This window comes from Cyclopterus lumpus, chromosome 8 (assembly GCF_009769545.1).
Source record: "Cyclopterus lumpus isolate fCycLum1 chromosome 8, fCycLum1.pri, whole genome shotgun sequence".
NCBI classification, from domain to species: domain Eukaryota; kingdom Metazoa; phylum Chordata; class Actinopteri; order Perciformes; family Cyclopteridae; genus Cyclopterus; species Cyclopterus lumpus.
In genome coordinates, this window is record NC_046973.1 from 15,373,008 (window position 1) to 15,389,660 (window position 16,653).

At 43.3% G+C, this 16,653-nt stretch overlaps 2 protein-coding genes across 3 annotated transcripts; one reads left to right on the forward strand and one right to left on the reverse strand.

Moving 5' to 3' along the window:
- Positions 1-148: 148 nt before the first annotated feature.
- Positions 149-7,087, reverse strand: retreg3 (reticulophagy regulator family member 3). The gene is made up of 10 exons (XM_034539876.1): positions 6,963-7,087; positions 6,459-6,734; positions 4,963-5,069; positions 4,590-4,620; positions 4,368-4,494; positions 4,031-4,115; positions 3,339-3,476; positions 2,891-2,973; positions 2,493-2,625; positions 149-2,404 (listed from the first exon to the last, which is right to left on the reverse strand). Exons 2-10 carry the CDS (start codon positions 6,704-6,706, stop codon positions 1,860-1,862), a joined length of 1,497 nt encoding a protein of 498 aa, XP_034395767.1. The 5' UTR covers positions 6,707-6,734; positions 6,963-7,087; the 3' UTR covers positions 149-1,859.
- Positions 7,088-8,282: 1,195 nt separating this feature from the next.
- tubg1 (tubulin, gamma 1) lies at positions 8,283-14,238 on the forward strand. 2 transcript variants are annotated; one of them, XM_034539894.1, is made up of 11 exons: positions 8,283-8,511; positions 8,766-8,878; positions 9,149-9,316; positions 9,424-9,492; positions 10,520-10,599; positions 10,699-10,825; positions 11,639-11,725; positions 12,110-12,259; positions 12,367-12,519; positions 12,592-12,753; positions 13,191-14,238. In XM_034539894.1, exons 1-11 carry the CDS (start codon positions 8,463-8,465, stop codon positions 13,386-13,388), a joined length of 1,356 nt encoding a protein of 451 aa, XP_034395785.1. In that variant the 5' UTR covers positions 8,283-8,462; the 3' UTR covers positions 13,389-14,238. The 2 variants fall into 2 exon arrangements, with proteins under 2 accessions (XP_034395785.1, XP_034395784.1); XM_034539893.1 differs by having other exon boundaries at positions 8,308-8,511; positions 10,520-10,825.
- Positions 14,239-16,653: the final 2,415 nt, after the last annotated feature.

Consider the following 16,653-nt stretch of genomic DNA (forward strand, 5'->3'; position numbering starts at 1 on the left):
CGCTGACTCATGGAGATTAACTTGAGACCGTTTCATAACCAGTCAAAATATCCTTCAGAGTAACTTTAAGAACCATCTCAAGAGCTTCATCCGAGATCACGATTATGCTTTCAACTCCTGCCACAGATAATAATAATAATAATACAGATTTCATTGCAAACATTTTATTCAATAAGATTTGCACATCAAAACCAGCTACAGAGAAGATACACTACTATGCACATTATATGATCAAACTGACTCTTCTTGGAGCAACACTCTGGTTAACTGAGGGGACCCGAGGAGGACCTGCTCTTTTTTCAGCATAAAAATCCCAGCAAAGTCCTAAAAAGTGCACATTTATATCTACTTCACTTCCTGAATGTCGATCCAGCAGTTCTTTTATATTGTGTTAAATAATAATTGCTTCTATAATTGTCCTCTCAAAATATCACAATTAAAGTGAGCAATGCACTTATTAAAAAGCATGTTTTCATTTGAATAAATCTTCACTGTGGCTTATTTAAGTTTTAAGTGCCATTTCCACAGTAAAGTTGTGTCATACTGACATGGTTTGTCCATCAAAAGAAAATCATGCTGACCAACACATAAAAGCTTTACATACCAACACTTTAAGGATAACTTTCTGTACCCAATTTTGATGTAAACATGTTCCCCCAATGAAATAGTAAAAGATCCATGTATTGAAGAACATCAACTTTTTCTATTAAAAAATTCAGCATGACTGTCAACTAAATGAACTAAAAAGTTCAAAGTTAAAGAAACTTGTTTAAATATTACTTGCGGGCTCATTCAAAGTATTAAACATGGACATAATATACTATTGCGCTGTAATAAAAAGGCAGGGAAATGAAACATTCTGAACATACACACATGCTCCTGGTGCACAAGTTCATGAATACAATGAACAACAAACATAAATTCCTCCAGGTCAGACAGCATGAGACTATGATGGGACTTTTTTGGGGGGGGGGGTATGTCAGAGAAAGGAAAAATTTTTAAAAAGCTTATAGAGAACTGAGAGCCATATGCAAATATTATGAATAGAGAATCAGTCCAAATTCACAACTGCTGACAAGTCTAAATAACATTAATTAAAATCTGTAAACCTGGAATAAAATTAATCTGTCAGATAACGGCAGAGCAATAATATCAACAGCAACAATAACTGCTGGTTCTTTGAAAATAATTTGACAGAAACAAATGAGGGGTGTATTTAGCTATATCAACACGTAATGCTGTTCCATAGTGTTATTACCAAAGTAATGTGGCTCAGCTCAACCAACAGGAATGTCATATTTGGTCCCATGTTAAATAGCCCTGTATAGTAAAAAAGATTGTATGGGCACTGTTCTGTATTTTGAAGTAATTCGCAAGAACCCTCGCAACTTATGGGTCCACATAATTACAAGACTGCAACACGGCTCAATAATGCTGGTTAATAATAATAATAATGTGTGAATGTGTTTCATGTTTGTTGTTGCATTTCCTATTGCTTTTACAAAGTAAAAGTGTGGATGATCAGGGTTTAAAAGTAAGGGATGAAAGACAGTAGAAAAAGATGAATTCTTCACAGTGATAATCTGATGCCAATTAGAACCGAACATCCTCTCACACAATCACAGCTCATCACATGAACACTGCCCATGAAGTTGCACGCATGTGCATGTGCATGTGCACACACACACACACACACACACACACACACACACACACACACACACACACACACACACACACACACACACACACACACACACACACACACACACACACACACACACACACACACACACACACACACACACACACACACACACACAACACACACACACACACACACACACACACACACCACACTACTGTGGTTTACCTAGCAGGCTAGACAAGAAGTTAGACCCCTGGCTCTCCCCCCTTCTAGTACTCCCTCCTCCTCCAAGGGGATCCATCTGGTTCAGTTCAGACTGATCCAGCATTTCAAAGTCCTCTACGTCCAAGTCTGTGTCCAGCTCAGAGCTGGACTGCTTGCGGTAGCTTCGCTGGGCTCCAGCCCTGGGAGGGCCTTCTCTGCGCTGGCTAGCAGGAGGCCGAGGTTGCAGCGCCCCAGCCAGCGCTGCCTGGATCATGTTGCTGGCGATGACTCCGGCCAAGTCTCCGGCGAAATCAGAGGCAGGTGGCAGGCCGCTGAGAGAAAGTTCTGCATCCAGATCCTCCTGATCCGAGTCCAGATGAGCATCCAGCACTGAGGCCCGGTGACTAGCTAGCCCAGACAGACCCAGACTTAGTAGACCGATGCTCGTGTCATCGTCGTCATCATCCATCAGAGTGGCATCGGGGTTTATGGACGGGAAGCCTTGGAGGTCTCGAGCAAACGATTCCTCAGCATCACTGTGTCTGTCAAAGTCTGACCAAATATACGGACAGCGACACAGTTAGGGACAAGAAAACAAGAAAATAAATGGAAGAGAAATCTGGAATACCTGCACATTTACCCTCAGAGCCCTCCGTGAGCGGAGTCTGGCCACGCGATAGGTTAAATGTTCCATTATCAGTGTAGGACACCTCAGCATCAGAGTGCTCAGAGTCCGTCAGAGCGAGTTCTTTAGCAACGATGGCATCATCAAACTAGGAGAGACAGAAGATTGAAAATATTACGTATTTTACAGGTTGTTGTGGTGTATTATATATATATATATATATATATATATATATATATATATATATATATATATATATATTATATTATTGCCTCAGGCATAATATATATTGTGCCTCAGGCAATAATATTATATTGTGAGGCATAATAAGATGGTACTTAACATTAAGATCTACAGAATTAGTAGCGGATTAATTAAAATATCAAGAGACTTTGGTTGTTAAACAGACTTACTGTTGGGCAGAAAGCAGCCAGCTCCTCCTCCTCGCTATCACTGTTTTCACCTGAGGCTAAAACACGCAGAGGCCTCCGCAGGACTGCAGAGAGAAATGGGAGACATATAGACAACATTTTGACATTTACAGTCCTGAACTGTGCCGTGTAATCAGTTTCACAAGTGCCACCAGAGGGCACTTAAGCATGAACAATATTTCATTTCAATCTAAATAGATGGGTTGCTGGCTACCAATGAGCAGCCTGAAGATGTCACATATATCAACGTTGTAAAATCCATACAATGTTGAACTGTTCTTCGATCAAACATTGATGCTCAGAAAAAGAACCCGCTGTGAAATGTGAGTACAATTTATTGTGGCTTTGACTTTATTTCTGTTTATTTGCAGTGTCAGATCACCACACAGAAAATGTTAAACATCAAAAGAAAAAGTTATGCAATACTTACACTGATTATCAACAGGCTTTGACATCATGTAGCCACAAACACTAAAGTCCAGTCTCTGCAGGACCGGATCCAGCTTCATGCACACATGCTGAAAAACCCTGTGATAGGCTCCCAGAGGAGCCAGGACAGTGGCCCACACTAGAGGAGAGAAAAATAATACATGTCATGATAAAATAGGTTACTAAACAACAGATTGTTTAGTACAAAAATGGTATGATAAAAGCTGTGTTTGTTAATGTTCAGTAAAGATTCAGTTCCTAGATTACGGTCAACATTTAAGACACAAGCCTGTGTGAGCTTCAGTAGCGATACAGACATGGTGGGGTAAAGGGAGCAGCAGGGAGTTTACATGTAGAGCAGCTGTGGATAGTTTCAGACGTCAGCGTAGAAGGCCTTGGCAGCTCTTGCCTCCCCGGCTCGCCAGTCTACACTGGTTAGAGGTTCGGAGATCAACCCGATCTCAGTCTGACCTCCTTAGCTTTCTACCTGGCTCCATTCCCTCCCTCAATCCTTCCTTGTCTGCGTCATCCCGGCTTTAATCACCTCACAGGCGAGGCTCTGGGGCACCACAGATCTGGTTTCACCACCCATGTATTTTTAATAGGACAAGTCAAGCTAAATCTCCCTGTCAACGTAGCCCTGTGAAGGAGCCTCTATCTGTAGTTAGACCAGATTAAACTGCTGGGACTCACTAGCAGAGTAGGAGAGCACCAATCCAGGAATGTGGCTTCCAACCACAGCCAAGCAGGTGAACAGTCCACAGGTCAGGATGCAGAACTGACACAGAGCAACGACACACAGGGAGTCAAATCAGCACCTAGAATACATGTCAACTACGGTCCATGTCAAGTCTGATGCTTACGATCAGAACAGGGCTGGATAACATGTTGACATTCACTATTATCATAATCACTACAAATATATTATAATATCAAAAATATTTTGAGATTTTGCATGATTACGTAATGAAACGTGACACGTTTAATGTAAAAGATGTGTTGTTGTTTTTTCCCTATTGCGTGTCCTCACCTTGCCAGGGTTGTGTTGTTTGTACTGCATCACACTGGATGCAAGAACTGCTCCACTGACCCAAGCCTCAGCGATGTGGTGGACCAGTTCAGGCACACTGAGGATGCCAGGCTGCACCAGACCCCAGCTAGAAGAAAAAAATGAATACCTTCATCTGCATTCTTATTATACAAGTATTATTGTTGCCATTATCTTTTAAGGCATTTGGTTACAGTAACAAACCTCTCATTTTCTGATTCATCCAGGTTTCTGACTGTGGAGAGAGAGAACATTCATCACTTTAAGAAACATACCGAGTGTGCAACCTATACAAAGTAGTCCAAATTGTGTCGCATATAATTCTGTAACTTTTATCCCCTCTTTTATCTTTTCTACACTTGCGGTGTAACACAAAATCAAAATCAGGATAATAACTATTACCGGTGGAACAGAAATCCCTTGCAAAGTAGGGAAGGACTGCTGATTACATATCTAGTCTGACAAATCACATCGGTTGTAATGACAGCAACTTGGGGAATAATATATGCCACATTTAATGCACGTAGGAAGATAAGTAAGAGTACATAACATGAAATACTCAAGCAACTTATATCACCTCCAATCTCTGGCAAGATCTTATTTCTCCAGGTATCAACACAGACAACCAGAGCCAGACCAGAAGCCAGCAGGAACAGCATGCGCAGTGAGGTCAGGGCGAAGAACCTGGAGGGGAATAAAACCAGAGCAAACACATGACCAGACAGTACAAGACAGACAGTAGTAGCAACGTTATACAATTAAACAGCTTGTTAGAAATCATGAAACCACAACACCTGCAAGTGGTGACCTACGGTTTTCTTTATTCAGAATTAAGAAAAGGGGAAGATATGAATAACATATATTAAAGGGGGTCCAGCAAAGAAAGTGTTGACGATTAAATTCCCCATCCACCTACAATGGAAAAGCTACCGGCTGCATCTAGATATCGCAGGTATGCTTTAATGTGGTTCCATCTTTGAAAGAATGTGGTCCACTTTCACCTGAACAATTAATGTCCCAATGTGTTGCTCCACTTTCAGATCACAAGACCTCAAAATGTGTTTACGACAACAATGTTACAGGAGTCTGCCAATTAGCAGAGATTAACTAAACAAAGAGTTTGTTGGCAGAGCGAGGTGTGTTGGTATTAGGGGCAGCCGAGCAATTAGTACAGTTAGTTAAAAACATAAAAGGAAAATGTCTTAGTAAAACCAGCCTTATACGAACCCAACAATGTGTACTTGTACTACAAATTGATGCAAAACAATAAAATGGAGCCGTTTACCAATGCTTCAACTCTCCTAAACAGAACTTTTTGGAGATGCATTTGTGTGGTGGTAGTGTATGTATATTTTGTTTGGGGATCATGCCTCCTGCCATGGCCCTGCTGATGCCCCTGCCTCCTTCTGTTTCATGGATTGCGGAGGTCTGGATCGTGGTCCATGCCTACTACTCATTAATAATTTCTGTCATATTCATTGAATGTGTTGTAACTCTGTAACGCTGTTCGTCTGTACACATCTATTGCTTCTGTCCATCCGGGGAGAGGGATCCTCCTCTGTTGCTCTCCTGAAGGTTTCTTCCCTTTTTTCCACGTGAAAGTTTTTTTTTCTGTGTTTTTGGGGGAGATTTTCCTGATCCGATGTGAGGTCCTGGGACAGGGATGTCGTATGTGTACAGATACAATTTGTAATGTGTGATGTTGGACTATACAAAATAAACTGATTGAATTGACATGTACAATGCAAATGTAGCCTCGCACGCTCACGCAGCAGTGATGCCGTTGGTAAAGCAGATAACTATCGGCCCCGCGCGGTTGTTAAGATCAGGGGAACAGTTCGCCGAGCAGCAACGTTACGGTTGAAGTGTCTGTGGAGTCTATAAATAGTGCCGCTAGTCGGCCATCTGCCTCGTCTTCAACTGACAGGTGAAGCATTTGCGTGGCGGAAAGCACCAGCTGCTTGCGCCTAACAACCACACATAGGAACCTGCATGTAGACAATAGAGACTAAACACTGAGGAAAACGCAACGGGTGCGACCTCGAAATGTAGCACGTTAGAGGTGAAACTCACCAGAACACCACGTTGACCACCGTGTAGAGAAGCACACACTGTAGAGGTCTTTCCCACACCAGGACGGACTGTAGGTAGGTCAGGGCGGGCTCGTAGGGCCCCAGGCTGGACTGAAGAACCGCTTTGACAGCCCGCACCTGGCCGTCTCTCTCGCTGGAGAACGGTCGACTTCGCAGGCAGACACCGGGCCCTTGCGGGACAGAGCAGTCCTCCGCGGCTGCGTCTTGCATTGCACCAATGTGCGCCATCTTTGCGTCTACAGTCGATAGAGTCCGCCTGTCAAATAAAGCCAATAGCGGTTAGTGGGAGCAGGTAACTAACTCGCTAGCTAACTAGTTACATGAGGTGCACCACAGCGCCACTCTCAACAGCATCGGCTAACAGATTCTAGCTCGCTAGCTAGCTAGCTGTGACATCGTGTAACACGTAACACCTCATTATAATACAAGCAAAGCATGTTATCAAAGCCAGAGATTAAATGTTTTAAAGTAAAATGACACGTACTATTTGGGCATGTTTTAAGAAATGGAGCGGTCTCCTCGGAAGTTGACAATATGGCGTAACCTGTTTTTCTGAGTCCTCAGCAGCCCAATCAGAATCCCTCCACGCCCCGCGTCATGCTGCGTTCAGGTGAAATGGGAATCGTTTTTTTGTTTACTTTAAAGCAGGAGCCTACTTTGACAACCGTTTTCAACAAGTCATCATGGAGACCTCTTTTGGGTGAAATTAGTCATTTATCCTTTTTTTGTTTTGGTTACAAAATTATCTTCAATGTAAAAGTTAGTTATTCGTTATTTTAGATGGAAAAATGTGTTGCAGGCTTCTGTGTCTGCCTTAAGGTTTGGCACCATAAACTGATCTGTATACAGTGCAGCCTAGTGGTCACAATAAAATCATTACACCCTGGTGTAATGGTTTTATTTCTAATGATTTAACCGGAAATAATACTACGGTATTGCGTCTAACTTGATTGGAGGTTTTGAGTAATAGTTACGCTTTGTGACCACAAGGGGGCAGAATAACATAGATAGATAGATAGATAGATAGATAGATAGATAGATAGATAGATAGATAGATAGATAGATAGATAGATAGATAGATAGATAGATAGATAGATAGATAGATAGATAGATAGATAGATAGATAGATAGATAGATAGATAGATAGATAGATAGATAGATAGATAGATAGATAGATAGATAGATAATTCCCGGGGGATTTAAGAAAATTAAATAAAGAAAGTGGTGAAAGGTTTATTGATATTGCTCAACAACTAACTTCACTAACTCATTTCCTTATGTATCAAAAAATGTATCTTGTTTTAGAAACCACAACATTTGTCACAGTAATAAAACTACTTAGCTTCTTCCAAATCCATTTTAAATAGCAATATTCAAATTTCACGCACACGATATTCAATTAACTTACATTGTAAACTGTGACCACTGGTTTGTCACATGTCTTTAACTCTTTCTTTTCAAAAAGATGGACAGGATGTGTAGTTACACAGAATGTCCACTGGAGGACAATAAATAAACACTCCATCAACTCCGGGATCATCAAGGTAGAAACATTGATACTTCCGTCGAAGACTTTCAAAATAAAACGTTAAATTCTCCATAGGAAAGACATTTAAACAAGAGAATGGACACTTCCTCCATGGTTTTTATGTGAAGTTGGCTTGTAAAAAAAGATATGTCCACCTTGCCTGAATTTTCCTGCCTTTAATATGTGTTGTAATGTGGTGAAAAGTCTGCTTTTTGACTCTACACACTCCGATACGGGAGGCGGCGGTAGTCACTTTTAATATCGCTTAGCAACCCGCCAATAAACAGCAGAAGAAGTCTTCTCTGAGCGTCACATCAGCACCAAGCGGGAAGGAGCGGGCTGGTGGCGGAGCAGTTTGAGCACAAGTCGACTTTTTCTTTTCTTTCTTGTATTATTTAGCTAGCTAGCGAGCAGGCGGCCAGGCTAGCTAAATAAGGAGCAACGGGATTACTAAACATGCCGCGAGAAATCATCACGCTCCAGCTCGGACAGTGTGGAAATCAAAGTACGTGAACCTTAAAACGTCCCAAGTTAGCTAGCGAGGAGGATGATCCGTCACGTAACGTTAACTGCGGTAGCTAGCCGGGTTGCTCGTATCTAGTCTAGCTCAGATCAACATAGAGCTAACGTCAACAGCGACAGCGTGAGCGAGCACAATACACGTTAACTGACGTCACCTGTGCGGTGTCATTCAGGCAACAATGCAGGTTATGAGAAACCTAACGTTTTGCTAACTTGCTTCTTTCTCTCTATCTCTAGTTGGTTTTGAGTTTTGGAAGCAGCTGTGTGCGGAGCATGGCATCAGTCCGGAGGGGATTGTTGAGGAGTTTGCAACTGAGGGGAACGACAGGAAGGACGTGTTCTTCTATCAGGTAACCTCGTGCACGCGGGGACTTGCCTCTCTCCGTTACCGCGCACGTCGCGCGTTACAAAAGCAGCATCTTGTTCTGCTCACCAGAAAAGATAGTAGTAGAAGTTCAGTCTTTATGCAACACCATTTTGTGCCACTAGATGGAGTTGTTGCAGCGCAAACTGAAGTCACTCAGACTCTGCGAACACACACACACACACGCGCGTGCGCAGCACCTCAGAGACTGTGCAGTATCACCAGCTGACTCCTGGTTCTTCCTAACACTCCACAGGCTGACGATGAGCACTACATCCCACGTGCGGTTCTCCTGGATCTAGAGCCGAGGGTGATCCACTCCATCCTCAACTCTCCCTATGCAAACCTTTACAACCCAGAGAACATCTACCTCTCCGAGCACGGAGGAGGCGCCGGGAACAACTGGGCTAGTGGATATTCACAGGTGATCGCTGGGAATGACGTGTTTCTTTTTGTGACCCCCCTGAAAACCAAAAATGTAACACATCTAACATTCCGCTCTGTTTTTTTTTTTCCCCCTTTTCCCTCTAGGGTAAAAAAATCCAAGAAGACATCTTTGACATCATTGACCGGGAGGCAGATGGCAGCGACAGTCTGGAGGCGAGTCTGCCGTTCATCACATACCGACTGTCCCTGGGGCTGTGTGGAATTTTATAAACTGATTTTAAAAGTCATGTGATAGTGTTGCGTGTAGACAGAAATATTACATGGTATAGTCAACTTACACTCTTACCCCCAAAAGCCCCCAAACATTTCAGATAGAACCTGTGGAAACAGAATGAGTTTTGTCCGAATAATGGACACAAACATGGAACAGACCCACCACTCCTACATTGGAGAACGATACCCAGACTGAAAGCGTCTTAAATCGACCCGGAAACGACTCATTTGTGGTTGTTTCGCGTCTTTCAGTGACATTTTGCAGGTGTAGCTCTTCGGCTCCGAGGCTTCTGCCCCGGAAAGGCCCGGTCGGTAATTCCTCCATGGTAATGAGTAACATCAGGGAACACTTGGTTGTACTCAAACATGACTTGCGTCGTTATTGCGGTAAAATGGAAATGAATTGCTTAAACTCTGTTAAAATGGTGCGAGTGCCTGACATCTTAAAAGTAGCAGAGAACCCAGCCACGCAAGTCACTATTATTCTTAGCCGCTTTTTTCTTCTTTTTTTTTTCTTTTTTTGGTGAACTTAATTCAGCTGCCAGCCTCCCATTTTAAAAAGAAGGGGAAAAAAACACTAATTTCCTCTCACGGTCTGCAATTTCTGTAACTCATTCACTTCATGACCCCACATTATTATTTAGTGTGTGCACTCACGTGTGCATCGGATAAGAAGGTGGGCCGAGCTGCCGTGAGCGTGTGTATGTTGGCAGGGTGTGGCGGGTAGAATGTCTGGTGATAATAGCCGGGCGAGTGTGGAAGGCAGGTATTACAGGGCTGTGTTGGGGGGAGGTGAGGGAGCCTATTTGTGAGGTGGGGCTGCACTCCCATTTATATAACTGCCAAGGGCGAGAGGCATTTGCTCACCCACACACATTTGGCTTTCTGCATCCGTAGAGTTTACAGTGAGCTTCATACACACGTGGCACATGCTGCAGCGGTAACTGTAAACTGTTTGTCTTTGTAGGGATTCGTCCTGTGTCATTCCATCGCTGGGGGGACGGGCTCGGGGCTTGGATCCTATTTGCTGGAGAAACTCAACGACAGGTCAACAAATGCAACTTGTTGGAAAACCTTTTTTTTTTTTTTTTTTGGAGGCCAAAACATTTCTTTGTGTGTGTGTATAATATACATTCTGATCTGCAGGTACCCAAAGAAGCTGGTGCAGACTTACTCTGTTTTCCCAAATCAGGATGAGATGAGTGACGTGGTCGTTCAGCCGTACAACTCGCTGCTCACACTGAAGAGGCTCACCCAGAACGCCGACTGCGTGGTGAGCCGCGGCGCCCGTGAACGGATGCCGATTAATCCCATTGCTTAACTTTTGCTTCATAACCGCAACCACGGCTCTGAATAACCTCACAGCATGGCTTAAAACACACTTTTATACAAGCCCTGGTTAGCTCGTACTTGTGACACTTGCACAAACACAAGTAAAAATGAAACTGGTGGAGGGGGGGGGGGGATTTTAGGAAGGGGACAATAAGCTGCATGTAGGCAAGGTTCACAATTCAAGAGAAAAGGTAAGACACAAGTCTCTTTACGATATTACATCTGTGACCACGTTTATCCAAATGTATCAAAAAGTAAGTTAACAAATGTCGGCATCAAAACGATAAAATGTCCATCCAATAACTAAATATCTTCGGTACCACTCCCCTAATAAGGAACCCCTTCTCGCTTTAGGAGACACTCGCACTAATAAAGAAGCAAACTGCAGTGCCAGCAATCAAACTTAATACAACTCAGTCTTACATTGCTGATTGTATTAGTCTGAGACGCTCTAGCAGCCTTATGGTGTTTTCTCTCTCATGCCTACTTCCTCCAGGGTATTGCATACGGCCCTCATGTTGATTAAGTTAGCCAGAGAGCTAATCGAATTTGCCCAATAATTGGTCCCCCTTCCCCCTCTGAAACTGTACAATGTGTGTTTTACATTCAGCTCTGCTAACAAAAGCTCACTGTATTACTCTTTAAGTCTTTCCACTGATACATTCTTTATGCATTTTTATTTTTGTTAACATCAGTCAGTTATCTCTCATTGTGTCTAATAATTGCCCTCCCATCTGCGTGTGCTGCATATCAGGTGGTGTTGGACAACACGGCTCTGAATCGCATCGCCACCGACAGGCTGCATATCCAGAACCCCTCGTTCTCCCAGATCAATCAGCTGGTGAGTGACTCCACCTCCTCCAGTTGTTTTCACAGCTCGTCAGTCAGCAGGTTGGAGTTGTACTTCTTGATGGCTGACTGCCACACTGTATTCAAACAAAGGCGGGTTGTCCCAGACGCATGTCGCTCACTTCGAAATATACAAGATTCATAAACTAGTTTGGCGAGTCGGTTGCACGTCAGACTGGATTTCAGCTTACTTGGAAATGGGTTGCACAAAGCTGTGCTGAACTGGTGCGTCAGCTTGCTTGACAGCAGCCACACTTGGAGATGTCAAAATCAATGAATGTACTCCCCAACTTGAACTCCTAACCTCTGTGGAAGCTCTTACCAGAGTGTGGTACATTTAAACCTTTGTGTCTGAGCTGAACCTTCGTACACACAGGTTTCCACCATCATGTCTGCCAGCACAACCACTCTGCGCTACCCAGGCTACATGAACAACGACCTCATTGGCCTGATTGCATCCCTCATCCCCACACCCCGCCTCCACTTCCTGATGACCGGCTACACACCACTTACTACTGACCAGTCGGTGAGTGAAATGAGAGCGCCGGTGGAATGTAATGCAAAGCAGTCATGCAATTAGCAGTTAATATTTAAAATACTGAAAGTCCCTAAGATGTTGTAAATGTGTTTCAGGTTGCTAGCGTGAGGAAGACCACGGTGCTGGATGTGATGAGGAGGCTTCTGCAGCCCAAGAACGTGATGGTGTCCACGGGACGAGAGAAGCAGCCCAGCCACTGCTACATCGCCATCCTGAACATCATCCAGGGGGAGGTCGACCCCACGCAGGTACGAGGGCGTTTCAATCTACGCTTGTATGAATTTCAAACAGCTTAAATAACTCATTGCACTCTACTGTAGGTGCATAAAAGCCTCCAAAGGATCCGGGAGCGTAAGCTTGCCAGCTTCATTCCATGGGGTCCCGCCAGCATCCAGGTGGCTTTGTCTAGGAAGTCCCCGTACCTGCCTTCGGCCCACCGAGTCAGCGGCCTGATGATGGCCAACCACACAAGCATCTCCTCTGTAAGCGCTCATCATAAGAGTTGCACCACCTCCATCTGTTCTCCGCCAGTGTGTATTTATACAGTTGAGACCTGTGTTTGTTCTGAGCCAATACTTGAGGACATGCATTATCCTAAAACTGAAGTTGAGCCACAACAGCAGCCGTTGGAGGGGAATTCCACAAAAAGACATCAATTTTTGGATTGTCATCCTGTCAAATTCCTCTGTTTCTGCCTTTTTTAGTGGTTTAAAACTACATGAGCTGTGAAGGGCAGCTTTGTGATGTCATTAAATGACTTTTTACAGACAGACACAAGTATAATGCCCAAGTCATACATGTCATTTTCCTTTCTGGTAACATGGAAGTTAAAAACAAAACAAAAAGTCCAGAACAATAAACTGAAACTTATCACTTGCATTCCGTTTTTTTGACTGCTGCCTCTGTTGCCGCCCCACAGCTGTTTGAGCGGACGTGCCGGCAGTACGACAAACTGCGTAAGCGCGAAGCCTTCCTGGAGCAGTTCCGCAAAGAGGACATATTCAAGGACAACTTTGACGAGCTGGACAACTCTCGCGAAGTCGTCCAGCAGCTGATCGACGAGTACAGCGCGGCCACGCGGCCCGACTACATTTCCTGGGGCACGCAAGAACAGTGAACAGACATCTTGTGTCTCGACTACAATTGAGTCGGCATACAGGCGTAGCGGGTTTATTCTAACTCAACTTCTTCCACTTTTCCAAAATATTGTCTCCTACATATAGGTGTCCCCAAAAAGACAGGTAATTGGCTATAGCTGTTTCTCTGGGGAATAATGTGTATTCGCTTGTTATAGTATAGCGTTGCATTTGAAGAGACTGATGGATTAGTGTTAACATCCTCTATTATTCTATTAACCAAAAAGTCAAATGGACTGAACTGTATCACATTCTTAAAGCCAGTTCAAATGAAACAATCCTCACCAGTTCAGGGAAGTAAGAGTTCGTCTTTCATGCAAATCTGTGCAGAAAGCATCAATATATCGTGTACAAAACAATCTATAAACGTCTGTTAATAGTTTTTTATTTTTTCCTATATTCAGCTTTCCTGCCTTGTAGCTTATTGTTTTCCAGCCCGTTTGCCTTGTTTTGGTCTTGTTTTTGTGCTGAGTACAGTACGAAGTCTTTGTGCAGTAGAATTACAGTCAAACGTCCACAGCCTACGACATACTTGCCTTGAATAATGGGAGTAAGCTTGATGGACTGTTGCATGATGGTTAATGCGAGTGCCCCAGGCCTTTCTGTCTTGGCGATTCGTGCCGACTGTCTGCTGCGGACACGCATTGCTCATTTGTCACCGCTGTACATGACCAACAAGAATGTGTCAAGTAGAATTTGGGCGTGAGCCCAAAAAAATGATGTTGACATTTCAACGGCGTTTGTCAGGTACAATGGAGAAAAGTTAACAGTTTGCACAGCTGAACATGATGTACAAGGATGTACCACTTCATCTCTATGCCTGTAAATATACTTTAAAAAAAGGAGTAGCTGGTTCACTGGCATTGTCTGTATTAAATTAATGTACCGTTTCACATTGCGTTTAAAATGCTGAATAAACACTTCTTTTTAAAAAAAAAAAAAAAAAAAAAAATAGTTTTCCTTTCGTCAAACCTTTCTACAGAATGATGAAACGCCACTTTGCCTTCACCTCGGGCTGCAGTGTTCTGGTGGCTGTTCATCCAACTCAGTTAAGGCTCATTACCACAGGGGAACGTAAGAGCACTTAGCAACGTTTGCTCAACCGGCTATTGTTTTGAACCAGAAACGCTTCGGGGGAGGCGGCTCTCAGATCTGCTGCTGGCGCGCCAAACGGCAGCCTTTTCTAAAGCAACAGTGTTGCACTGCTTCACTAGTCGAGGCACAAAAAAGCACATTTTCTGAAAATGAAATGAGGACTGAGGCTAAACAATACTAAACACTAGATATGGTAAAATGGTGCTTTTTATTAATTACATACAGTATTTATAGTTTTTATTGCACTTTCAAGTTAGTTTAAAAACAAACAATAGTGCAATTAACTACACACACACACACACATTACATTAAAAAAAAAAGGTACCATGCAGCGTACAAACGAGCGTAATATAAAGCAACAACATCGGCAGTTTGATTTATTTGCTTTTCAAACCGGTAGCTCGGAGCTGCCTGCAGCTGCAGTAGAAAAAGCAAAGACCTGCTTGTGAGCAGGAGGCTGTGCAATGACTCGTCAAGGCCTTTCATGGTGAGGCTGGTTATCGCATGGGGTTGTGGCGCAGACAGTACTCTAAAATTATATTTACAAAGCCTATCTATGGTATCAAGTTCTTAAAAAGGTAATCCACTACATTAAAATAAGGCGTACAATACAACAGGATGTCTTCATATTTGTCTGACATTCGAGTTTAAAGAAAAATGAGTAAATGTGACAACAGTCAAATATAGATTTGGGGGGCGATTTTACTGCTTTGGGATCATTTCTTGTTATAAAAGCTTATTTAAAAATAAAAACACATCTTTGGTCCATGCTCAAACTGACAAAACTGGCAAAACTTTGGCTTCACAAGACAACTCAAACAGTGAACACAAAGATGGAGCTACACAGGATTTACACATCTGAACTGCTTTTAAGCAGCAGAACCAAAAGCATGTATGGCTCTTGGTTAACCTTATATCAAAACACATCTGGGTCTGCATTTAAGACATAAAGAACAGTAAAAAAAAAAAAAAAAAGAAGCAAAGTTTGCATAAATAAAACTACAAAAGCACCCATGGCCTGATTAAAAAAACTGTTTCTGTTTAAATAGCAGGGGACTGATGTGGAACTGCATGGCGCCACTTCTTAAATGATCCAGATCTACGACTAAGGGTTTTATGTGTACTCTATGTTTAGTTTCTTACATTATATATATTCTCTGAAAATAACAATAATAAACAGAGAAGCCCCTGTTATATTCAGCAGAGTAGAGCTGTATTAGGAGGACAGTAACTGACATAAGCAAAATTATCCAATCAGTCAAGTGTTAACAAAGTTTCGTGTCGAGGATTACGGCCAAGACAAGCAGCACAACAAAGGACACATGAGAGAATTTCACGGAAACAACGTAGGAGCGGCTCCACAATCCTTTGGTTTCTGTGAGGCAACATTAAATCGGATCCTGAATGTGTAATCCAGGAAACGGTCTTCTTGATCAAATAGACACACACACGCACTGATGATCCCATAGGTAAGAGTCGAGATGGCGATGGCAGCCAAAGTGACTTAGCCACAGAGTCCAACATCTGTTTCCAGTTCCAAGCTCACATGGCTGACTGCATCAACAGTTCCAGGTAATGCAAACCGGGCTGAGACCTTATGAAAACTGACCGTCTCTGATGAACATGTCAGCATAAGGGCACGTGAGAGAGAGAGAGAGAGAGAGAGTGAGAGTGAGCGAGCGAGTGAGGGTGTGTGTGTGTGTGTACGACAAAGAAAGAGAGCTAAAGACAGGGTTGGGTGTGTGTGTGTGTTAGTCACTGAATGTTCTCAACACTATTCCAGCAGTGCATGAGGGACAACCGCCTTCTAGCAAAGGCAATACAAATATGGCACACTTTGAGACAGAGAGAGAGAGAGTAGTGTTTTCACTCCAAGCCATACCTTCATGAGGGGAGTACCACAGCTTATTGTCACCTTAAGTCCTCACTCTTGTGATGCCATCTCTCCCTGATGCAGCAAGGCTCATGCCAACGTCTCACATTGTCGAGGGGGAGGTGTGTGTGTGTGTGTGTGTGTGTGTGTGGGAGGGGGAGGAGGGGGTTGCCGTGTAGGGTAACAGAGGTGGTAGCGTGACAGGATGGGGTGGAGGGTGTGTGACAGCTCATCAGCAACCGCATTGGTTTCTGTGGGTTTCTGACCTCACTTGCAAA